The sequence below is a fragment of the Oncorhynchus nerka genome, unplaced genomic scaffold (genome assembly GCF_034236695.1).
Source record: "Oncorhynchus nerka isolate Pitt River unplaced genomic scaffold, Oner_Uvic_2.0 unplaced_scaffold_1235, whole genome shotgun sequence".
NCBI classification, from domain to species: domain Eukaryota; kingdom Metazoa; phylum Chordata; class Actinopteri; order Salmoniformes; family Salmonidae; genus Oncorhynchus; species Oncorhynchus nerka.
The window spans coordinates 32,501-43,548 of NW_027040098.1; the positions used below are offsets into that span (position 1 = coordinate 32,501).

The 11,048-nt window shown below is 52.3% G+C and overlaps 1 protein-coding gene across 1 annotated transcript in view; it reads left to right on the forward strand.

Moving 5' to 3' along the window:
- Positions 1 to 9,359, forward strand: part of LOC135569045 (Krueppel-like factor 12) — a 38,292-nt gene extending 28,933 nt beyond the window's left edge. Inside the window, exons 5-6 of the mRNA XM_065015871.1 lie at positions 8,931 to 9,011; positions 9,312 to 9,359. Coding sequence (XP_064871943.1) covers positions 8,931 to 9,011; positions 9,312 to 9,359 — 129 coding nt within the window. The remainder of the gene's footprint in view (positions 1 to 8,930; positions 9,012 to 9,311) is intronic.
- Positions 9,360 to 11,048: the final 1,689 nt, after the last annotated feature.

The following is an 11,048-nucleotide window of genomic DNA, read 5'->3' on the forward strand; positions in this document are numbered from 1 at the left end:
AGAGCAGAACTAACAATGACCACAATGGTAGCAATAATTCTGTAAAGTGGGATACTTCTCTTCCCCGTCCGATCTCTCAAACTCTCTCCTTCTCCCTGTCCCTCCCTCTCCCTCTCTTCCCCGTCCGATCTCTCAAACTCTCTCCTTCTCCCTGTCCCTCCCTCTCCCTCTCTTCCCCGTCCGATCTCTCAAACTCTCTCCTTCTCCCTGTCCCTCCCTCTCCCTCTCTTCCCCGTCCGATCTCTCAAAACTCTCCTTCTCCCTGTCCCTCCTCTCCTCTCTTCCCCGTCCGATCTCTCAAACTCTCTCCTTCTCCCTGTCCCTCCCTCTCCCTCTCTTCCCCGTCCGATCTCTCAAACTCTCTCCTTCTCCCTGTCCCTCCCTCTCCCTCTCTTCCCCGTCCGATCTCTCAAACTCTCTCCTTCTCCCTGTCCCTCCCTCTCCCCTCTTCCCGTCCGATCTCAAACTCTCTCCTTCTCCCTGTCCCTCCCTCTCCCTCTCTTCCCCGTCCGATCTCTCAAACTCTCTCCTTCTCTCTCTCTCACTCCCTCCCCCCCTCTCTCTCCCTCTCACAGAAAGGTGTAAAGGAATCCTCGGTTCCAGTCAGGTGTTTAACTAGAGACAGCAGTTTTCCAGTCAGGTGTTTAACTAGAGACAGTAGTTTCCCAGTCAGGTGTTTAACTAGATCATAGAGACAGCAGTTTCCCAGTCAGGTGTTTAACTAGATCATACAGCAGTTTCCAGTCAGGTGTTTAACTAGAGACAGCAGTTTCCAGTCAGGTGTTTAACTAGATCATAGAGACAGCAGTTTCCAGTCAGGTGTTTAACTAGAGACAGCAGTTTCCAGTCAGGTGTTTAACTAGATCATAGAGACAGCAGTTTCCCAGTCAGGTGTTTAACTAGAGACAGCAGTTTCCCAGTCAGGTGTTTAACTAGAGACAGTAGTTTTCCAGTCAGGTGTTTAACTAGAGACAGCAGTTTCCAGTCAGGTGTTTAATTAGAGACAGCAGTTTCCAGTCAGGTGTTTAACTAGATACAGCAGTTTCCAGTCAGGTGTTTAACTAGAGACAGTAGTTTTCCAGTCAGGTGTTTAACTAGAGACAGCAGTTTCCAGTCAGGTGTTTAACTAGATCATAGAGACAGCAGTTTCCAGTCAGGTGTTTAACTAGAGACCAGTCAGGTGTTTAACTAGATCATAGAGACAGCAGTTTCCAGTCAGGTGTTTAACTAGAGACAGCAGTTTCCCAGTCAGGTGTTTAACTAGAGACAGCAGTTTCCAGTCAGGTGTTTAACTAGATCATAGAGACAGCAGTTTCCAGTCAGGTGTTTAACTAGAGACAGCAGTTTCCAGTCAGGTGTTTAACTAGAGACAGTAGTTTTCCAGTCAGGTGTTTAACTAGAGACAGCAGTTTCCAGTCAGGTGTTTAACTAGAGACAGCAGTTTCCAGTCAGGTGTTTAACTAGAGACAGCAGTTTCCAGTCAGGTGTTTAACTAGAGACAGCAGTTTCCAGTCAGGTGTTTAACTAGACAGACAGTCAGGTTTTAGAGACAGCCAGTCAGGTGTTTAACTAGAGACAGCAGTTTCCAGTCAGGTGTTTAATTAGAGACAGTAGTTTTCCAGTCAGGTGTTTAACTAGAGACAGTAGTTTTCCAGTCAGGTGTTTTAGAGACAGCAGTTTCCAGTCAGGTGTTTAGATCATAGAGACAGCAGTTTCCAGTCAGGTGTTTAACTAGAGACATAGTTTCCAGTCAGGTGTTTAACTCCAGTCAGGTGTTTAACTAGAGACAGTAGTTTTCCAGTCAGGTGTTTAACTAGAGACAGCAGTTTCCAGTCAGGTGTTTAATTAGAGACAGTAGTTTTCCAGTCAGGTGTTTAACTAGAGACAGCAGTTTTCCAGTCAGGTGTTTAACTAGAGACAGCAGTTTTCCAGTCAGGTGTTTAACTAGAGACAGCAGTTTTCCAGTCAGGTGTTTAACTAGAGACAGTAGTTTTCCAGTCAGGTGTTTAACTAGAGACAGTAGTTTCCAGTCAGGTGTTTAACTAGATCATAGAGACAGTAGTTTTCCAGTCAGGTGTTTAACTAGAGACAGCAGTTTCCCAGTCAGGTGTTTAATTAGAGACAGCAGTTTCCCAGTCAGGTGTTTAACTAGAGACAGTAGTTTTCCAGTCAGGTGTTTAATTAGAGACAGCAGTTTCCCAGTCAGGTGTTTAACTAGATCATAGAGACAGCAGTTTTCCAGTCAGGTGTTTAATTAGAGACAGCAGTTTCCAGTCAGGTGTTTAACTAGATCATAGAGACAGCAGTTTTCCAGTCAGGTGTTTAACTAGAGACAGCAGTTTCCAGTCAGGTGTTTAACTAGAGACAGACAGAGTTCTCAGTGATGAGGTCATTGTGTTCAGGTCTGCTGGAATGATCCAGAAGGTGTTCAAATAGACAGTATCCTTCTCCCTGTCATAACAATGACTATGTACTGAGAGGAGAGGAGAGGAGAGGAGAGGAGGAGGAGAGGAGAGGAGAGGAGAGGAGAGGAGAGGAGAGAAGAGGAGAGAGAGGAGAGGAGAGGAGAGGAGAGGAGAGGAGAGGAGATGTTCAGGTCTGCTGGAATGATCTAGAAGGTGTTCTGATAGACGGTATCCTTCTCTCTGTCGCAACAATGACCATGTCCTGGAATGATTCCTCACTGGGGTTTAACATAATAAGTTCCAGTTTTCCACTGGTGACCAGAGGTCTCGTTTGGAAATGGAAGCTCCTCTAGGTTGTGTATTGTGATAAGGACCAGAACCTTCCAGATAATGGAGACAATGGAAGCTCCTCTAGGTTGTGTATTGTGATGCTTCCCATCTGTAAGATTTCTGTTCAGCTCCTGGAGGGGAAAGACCGGCCCACCCAGGTCAGGAGTGGACACACACACACACACACACACACACACACACACACACACACACACACACACACACACACACACACACACACACACACACACACACACACACACACACACACACACACACACACACAGCAGTGGACAAACACACACACACAGAAATAGACAAACAGGCACACACACACACACACACACACACACAGCAGTGGACAAACACACACACACACACACACACACACACATACACACACAGCAGTGGACAAACACACACACACACACGCACACAGCTCAGGTCAGCAGTGGACAAAAGGAGGAGGTCATCTGAACAATAAAGTAGTATATTATTACAATGTGAAGTGAGAGACATTATCTCCAGAGGACAATCAGGGAGTTATGAATACTGTTCTTCATAAACACAGGAGAGAATTATTAGAATGAGACCACATCTGCCAGAGAGGAGAGGAGAGGAGAGGAGAGGAGAGGGAGGGAGGAGAGGAGAGGAGAGGGAGGAGGGGGAGGGAGAAGGAGGGAGAGGAGAGGAGGGAAGGGGGAGGGAGAGGAGAGGGAGGAGGAAGGAGGGGAGGGGGAGGAGGGAAGGAGGAGAGGAGGGGAGGTGGAGAGGAGGTGGGAGGAGAGGGAAGGAGGAGGAGGAGAGGGAGGTGGAAGGGGAGGGGAAGAGGAGGAGAGGGAGGGAGGGAGGGAGAGGGAGGAGAGGAGGGGAGAGGGGAAGGAGGAGAGGAGAAGGGGAGGAGGAGAGGAGAGGAGGTGGGATGAGATGAGAGGAGAAGAGAGGAGAAGAGAGGAGAGGAGGAGAAGGAGAGGGGAAGGAGGAGAGGAGAAGGGGAGGAGGAGAGGAGAGGAGAGTGTTGAATGGAAGGTAGGGGATATGCTGTATGTTTCTGATCCATGGTTTCAGACTAGCAGACCACCTCTGTGTTGTGTGGAGGAGGAGGAGATGTGAGTGGGCCGTTTTGTGTTTAACGGGGGGATTGGAGCATGGGAAAAATGACATTAGGAACCTTGGGGAGAGAGAGGGAGAAGGGGAGGAGGAGAGGGAGGAGGAGAGGGAGAGGAGAAGGGGGAGGGGATAAGGGGAGGAGGAGAGAGAGGGAGAAGGGGAAGAACATGTCTTTCTTAATGGTGAACTGGTGTGGTTGTCCACCCTCACAAACTCTGACAACCATACAAATTCCTCACAGCCAGTGTGTGTGTGTGTGTGTGTGTGTGTGTGTGTGTGTGTGTGTGTGTGTGTGTGTGTCTCAAAGACAAGAGGGGATTCCCTCTGTGATTTTCTCCTCTCCTCTCCTCTCCTCTCTCTCCTCTCCTCTCCCTCTCCTCCTTCCCCCCTCTCCTCTCCTCTCCCTCTCCTCTCCTCTCCTCTCCTCTCCTCTCCTCCTTCTCCTCTCCTCCTTCCTCTCCTCTCCTCCTTCCCCTCTCCTCTCCTCTCCTCTCCTCCTTCCCCTCTCCTCTCCTCTCCTCTCCTCTCCTCCTTCTCCTCTCCTCTCCTCTCCTCTCCCCTCTCCTCTCCTCTCCTCCTTCCCCTCTCCTCCTTCCCCTCTCCTCTCCTCTCCTCTCCTCCCCTCCTCTCCTCTCCCCTCCTCTCCTCTCCTTCCCCTCTCCCTCTCCTCTCCTCTCCTCTCCTCTCCTCTCCTCTCCTCTCCTCCCCTCCTCTCCTCTCCTCTCCTCTCTCCTCTCCTCTCCTCTCCTCCTTCTCCTCTCCTCTCCTCTCCTCTCCTCTCCTCTCCTCTCCTCTCCTCCTTCTCTCTCCTCTCCTCTCCTCTCCTCTCCTCCTCTCCTCTCCTCTCCTCCTTCCCTCTCCTCTCCTCTCCTCTCCTCTCCCTCCTTCCCTCTCCTTCCTCTCCTCCCTCTCCTCTCCTCTCCTCTCCTCTCCTCCTCTCCTCCTCTCCCTCTCTCTCCCTCCTTCCCCTCTCCCTCTCTTTCCTCTCCCTCCTCTACCTCTCCTCTCCTCTCCTGAAGAAAGAAGACAGCAGGACTTTCACCCCTCTCCTCAGGACAAGCCTCTCCTCACCCTCTCCTCTCCATCTTTGTTGTCAGACCAGAGCCCAGGAGCCTGTTTCCGAATGTTTACAAATTCAGGTTCAATATAAACCAACGAGGTCAAAGGTGATTGGCTCAGAGAAACGATGAAGCCTAAAGAAAAGAGAATAGCAGGACAAGCCTGTTTCACCCCTCATTAGCCCCCGAGCTACAGGCAGACCAGGTTCCAGACCAGACCCACACAGGACAAGCCTGTTTCACCCCTCATTAGCCCCCGAGCTACAGGCAGACCAGGTTCCAGACCAGACCCACACAGGACAAGCCTGTTTCACCCCTCATTAGCCCCTACAGGCAGACCAGGTTCCAGACCTACAGACCAGGTTCAGACCAGACAGGACAAGCCTGTTTCACCCTCATTAGCCCCTACAGGCAGACCAGGTTCCAGACCAGACCCACACAGGACAAGCCTGTTTCACCCCTCATTAGCCCCTACAGGCAGACCAGGTTCCAGACCAGACCCACACAGGACAAGCCTGTTTCACCCCTCATTAGCCCCTACAGGCAGACCAGGTTCCAGACCAGACCCCACAGGACAAGCCTGTTTCACCCCTCATTAGCCCCTACAGGCAGACCAGGTTCCAGACCAGGCCCACACAGGACAAGCCTGTTTCACCCCTCATTAGCCCCTACAGGCAGACCAGGTTCCAGACCAGACCCACACAGGACAAGCCTGTTTCACCCCTCATTAGCCCCTACAGGCAGACCAGGTTCCAGACCAGACCCACACAGGACAAGCCTGTTTCACCCCTCATTAGCCCCTACAGGCAGACCAGGTTCCAGACCAGACCACACAGGACAAGCCTGTTTCACCCCTCATTAGCCCCTACAGGCAGACCAGGTTCCAGACCAGACCCACACAGGACAAGCCTGTTTCACCCCTCATTAGCCCCTACAGGCAGACCAGGTTCCAGACCAGACCCACACAGGACAAGCCTGTTTCACCCCTCATTAGCCCCGAGCTACAGGCAGACCAGGTTCCAGACCAGGCCCACACAGGACAAGCCTGTTTCACCTCCCTCATTAGCCCCCTGTTTCACCCTCATTAGCCCCTACAGGCAGACCAGGTTCAGACCAGACCCACACAGGACAAGCCTGTTTCACCCCTCATTAGCCCCCCTACAGGCAGACCAGGTTCCAGACCAGACCCACACAGGACAAGCCTGTTTCACCCCTCATTAGCCCCTGCAGACCAGGTTCAGACCAGACCCACACAGGACAACAACACCTCCATGATAGTAGGAGCTTTGGGAGGTTGCCAGAAAACATACTTCACTGAGAGAAAACCCACCTTTCAGGTAGAGGAAGCATAACTAGGAAGTCTAAACCCCAAACACACCTTTCGGGTAGAGGAAGCATAACTAGGAAGTCTAAACCCCAAACACACCTTTTTCTAGGGTCTAGAGGAAGCATAACTAGGAAGTCTAAACCCCAAACACACCTTTCGGGTAGAGGAAGCATAACTAGGAAGTAAAAACCCAAAACACACCTTTCAGGTAGAGGAAGCATAACTAGGAAGTCTAAACCCCAAAACCACCTTTCAGGTAGAGGAAGCATAAATAGGAAGTCTAAACCCCAAACACACCTTTCGGGTAGAGGAAGCATAACTAGGAAGTCTAAACCCAAACCACCTTTCAGGTAGAGGAAGTCTAAACCCCAAACTAGGAAGCATAACTAGGAAGTCTAAACCCCAAAACCCACCTTTCAGGTAGAGGAAGCATAACTAGGAAGTCTAAACCCCAAAACTCACCTTTCAGGTAGAGGAACCATCATTTGATGTATTAATTTAGGACTTATGTCACAAAGTGCTTTAACAGTGCAGAAACACCATAATGTAAGTTCCCTGAGTGCAGCTACGTGGTCTATCTTGGTATTCAGGTTTAGGATGTCAGTTCCCTGAGTACAGCTATGTGGTCTATCTTGGTATTCAGGTTTAGGATGTAAGTTCCCTGAGTACAGCTGCAGGGTCTATCTTGGTATTCAGGTTTAGGATGTAAGTTCCCTGAGTACAGCTATGTGGTCTATGTTGGTATTCAGGTTTAGGATGTAAGTTCCCTGAGTACAGCTATGTGGTCTATGTTGGTATTCAGGTTTAGGATGTAAGTTCCCTGAGTACAGCTATGTGGTCTATCTTGGTATTCAGGTTTAGGATGTAAGTTCCCTGAGTACAGCTATGTGGTCTATCTTGGTATTCAGGTTTAGGATGTAAGTTCCCTGAGTACAGCTATGTGGTCTATCTTGGTATTCAGGTTGTAACCCCTGTTTGAGACAGGGTCTGTTGTTTGACGTTCCCCCTGTTCAGGTTTAGGTGTACAGCTGCCCTGTATTCAGGTTTTGTAACCCCTATTGGTCTATGTTGTGATTCAGGTTTAGGATGTAAGTTCCTGTTGTACAGCTTGTGGTCTATGTTGGTACCCCTGTTTAGGATGTTAAGTTCCCTGAGTACAGCTGTTGGTCTGTTGTACCCAGGTTTAAGGTTGTAACCCTGTTGTAACCCCTGTTGTAACCCCAGGTTTAGGATGTAACCCCTGTACAGCTACCTATGTTGTAACCCTTAGACCCCTGTTGTTGACCCCTGTTGAGACTCCCCCTGTTGTGACCCCTGTTGTAACCCCTGTTGTGACCCCTGTTGTGACCCCTGTTGAGACCCCTGTTGTAACCCCTGTTGTGACCCCTGTTGGACCTGTTGTAGACCACTGTTGAAACCCCTGTTGTAACCCTGTTGTGACCCTGTTGTAACCCCTGTTGTGACCCTGTTGTAACCCCTGTTGTAACCCCTGTTGTGACCCCTGTTGAAACCCCTGTTGTAACCCCTGTTGTGACCCCTGTTGAGACCCCTGTTGAGACCCCTGTTGAGACCCCTGTTGTGACCCCTGTTGTGACCCTGTTGTAACCCCTGTTGAGACCCCTGTTGTGACCCTGTTGTAACCCCTGTTGTGACCCCTGTTGTAACCCCTGTTGTAACCCCTGTTGTGCAACCCTGTTGTAACCCCTGTTTCTGTTGTGACCCTGTTGTGACCCCTGTTGAAACCCCTGTTGTAACCCCTGTTGTGACCCCTGTTGTGAAACCCCTGTTGAGACCCCTGTTGAGACCCCTGTTGAAACCCCTGTTGTGACCCCTGTTGTAACCCCTGTTGTAACCCCTGTTGAGACCCCTGTTGTAACCCCTGTTGTAACCTCTGTTGTGACCCCTGTTGTGACCCCTGTTGACCCCTGCTTGAGACCCCTGTTGTGACCCCTGTTGACCCCTAACCCCTGTTGTAACCCCTGTTGTGACCCTGTTGTGACCCCTGTTGAAACCCCTGTTGACCCCTAACCCCTGTTGTAACCCCTGTTGAGACCCCTGTTGTGAACCCCTTTTGTGACCCCTGTTGTGACCCCTGTTGTGACCCCTGTTGTAACCCCTTTTTGTAACCCCTGTTGTGACCCCTGTTGAACCCCTGTTGAGACCCCTGTTGTGACCCCCCCTGTTGTGACCCCTGTTGAGACCCCTGTTGTGACCCCTGTTGTGACCCCTGTTGTGACCCCTGTTGTGACCCCTGTTGAGACCCCTGTTGTGACCCCTGTTGTAACCCCTGTTGTGACCCCTGCAACCCCTGTTGTAACCCTGTTGAGACCCCTGTTGTAACCCCTTTTGTTGACCCTGTTGTGACCCTGTTGTGACCCCTGTTGTAACCCCTGTTGTAACCCCTGTTGTGAACATGACCCCTGTTGAAACCCCTGTTGTAGACCCCTGTTGTGACCCCTGTTGTAACCCCTGTTGAGACCCCTGTTGAAACCCCTGTTGTAACCCCTGTTGTGACCCCTGTTGAAACCCCTGCAACCCCTGTTGTAACCCCTGTTGAGACCCCTGTTGTAACCCCTTTTGTGACCCCTGTTGTGACCCCTGTTGTGACCCCTGTTGTAACCCCTGTTGTGACCCCTGTTTGACCCCTGTTAACCCCTGTTGAGACCCCTGTTGTGACCCCTGTTGTAACCCCTGTTGTAGACCCCTGTTGAGACCCCTGTTGAAACCCCTGTTGTGACCCCTGTTGTGACCCCTGTTGAGACCCCTGTTGAGACCCCTGTTGTGACCCCTAGACTGTTGTGACCCCTGTTGAGACCCCTGTTGTAACCCCTGTTGTGACCCCTGTTGTGACCCCTGTTGAGACCCCTGTTGTAACCCCTGTTGTGACCCCTGTTGTAACCCCTGTTGAGACCCCTGTTGAGACCCCTGTTGTAACCCCTGTTGTGACCCCTGTTGTGACCCCTGTTGTGACCCCTGTTGTAACCCCTGTTCTGTTGTGACCCCAGCTTAATTTCATTGTTGTCAGCCCAGGGGTAGATGGCCCCCTGTTGTAGACCCCTCAGGTTGTGATGGCCCCAACAGGGCCGTGTGATGGCCCCAACAGGAGCCGTTGATGGCCCCCTGTTGTGACCCCTGCCGTGATGGCCCCCTGTTCTGTTGATGGACAGCTAGATGGTCCCCATACAGGAGGAGATGGCCCCAATTTCATTGTTGTCTTGGAAGAGCCCAGGAGCCGTAGATGGCCCCAACAGGAGCCGTAGATGGCCCCAACAGGAGCCGTAGATGGCCCCAACAGGAGCCGTAGATGGCCCCATCAGGAGCCGTAGATGGCCCCAACAGGAGCCGTAGATGGCCCCAACAGGAGCCGTAGATGGCCCCATCAGGAGCCGTAGATGGCCCCAACAGGAGCCGTAGGTGGCCCCAACAGGAGCCGTAGATAGGAGCCGTAGATGGCCCCAACAGGAGCCGTAGATGGCCCCATCAGGAGCCGTAGATGGCCCCAACAGGAGCCGTAGATGGCCCCATCAGCCGTAGATGGCCCCCGTAGGTGGCCCCAACAGGAGCCGTAGATGGCCCCATCAGGGCGTAGATGGCCCCAACAGGAGCCGTAGATGGCCCCAACAGGAGCCGTAGGTGGCCCCAACAGGAGCCGTAGATGGCTCCAACTGAAGCTGTAGACTGTTTTTCAAATTCATCAATATAGATATGAAACAATGTTGGGCTCAGATTGCTGGCCTGGGTGACTCCTCACCCCTGTGTGAAATTTAAAAAAATGTAAAACCAATTTTAACATGTATTTTTGTCTGTTCTGTGGGAGGGGGTCTGTTCTGTGGGGAGGGGGTCTGTTCTGTTGGGAGGGGGTCTGTTCTGTGGGGAGGGGAGGTCTGTTCTGTTGGGAGGTGGGGTCTGTTCTGTGGGGGGTCTGTTCTGTTGGGGGGTCTGTTCTGTGGGGAGGGGGGGTCTGTTCTTTGGGGAGGGAGGTCTGTTCTGGGGAGGATGGTCTGTTCTTGGGGGGGAGGTCTGTTCTGTGGGGAGGGGAGGTCTGTTCTGTGGGGAGGGGAGGTCTGTTCTGTGGGGAGGGGAGGGGGTCTGTTCTGTGGGGAGGTGGGTCTGGTTGGGAGGTCTGTTCTGTGGGGAGGGGAGGTCTGTTCTGTTGGGAGGGGAGGTCTGTTCTGTGGGGGGGTCTGTTCTGTTTCTGAGGGGGGTCTGTTCTGGGGGTCTGTTCTGGGGAGGGGAGGTCTGTTCTGTTGGGGAGGGGAGGTCTGTTCTGTGGGAGGGGGTCTGTTCTGTGGGGAGGGGAGGTCTGTTCTGTTGGGAGGTGGAGGTCTGTTCTGTGGGGAGGGGAGGTCTGTTCTTTGGGGAGGGAGGTCTGTTCTGTGGGGAGGGGGGTCTGTTCTGTGGGGAGGGGAGGTCTGTTCTGTTGGGAGGGGAGGTCTGTTCTGTGGGGAGGGGAGGTCTGTTCTGTGGGGAGGGGAGGTCTGTTCTGTGGGAGGGGAGGTCTGTTCTGTGGGGGGGAGGTCTGGGAGGTCTGTTCTGTGGGGAGGGGAGGTCTGTTCTGTGGGGGAGTCTGTTCTTGGGAGGAGGTCTGTTCTGTGGGGAGGGAGGTCTGTTCTTTGGGGAGGGGAGGTCTGTTCTGTGGGGAGGGGGAGGTCTGTTCTGTGGGGAGGGAGGTCTGTTCTTTGGGGGGAGGTCTGTTCTTTGGGGAGGGGAGGTCTGTTCTGTGGGGAGGAGGTCTGTTCTGTGGGGAGGGGGAGGTCTGTTCTGTGGGGGCGGGAGGTCTGTTCTGTGGGGAGGGGTCTGTTCTGTGGGGAGGTCTGT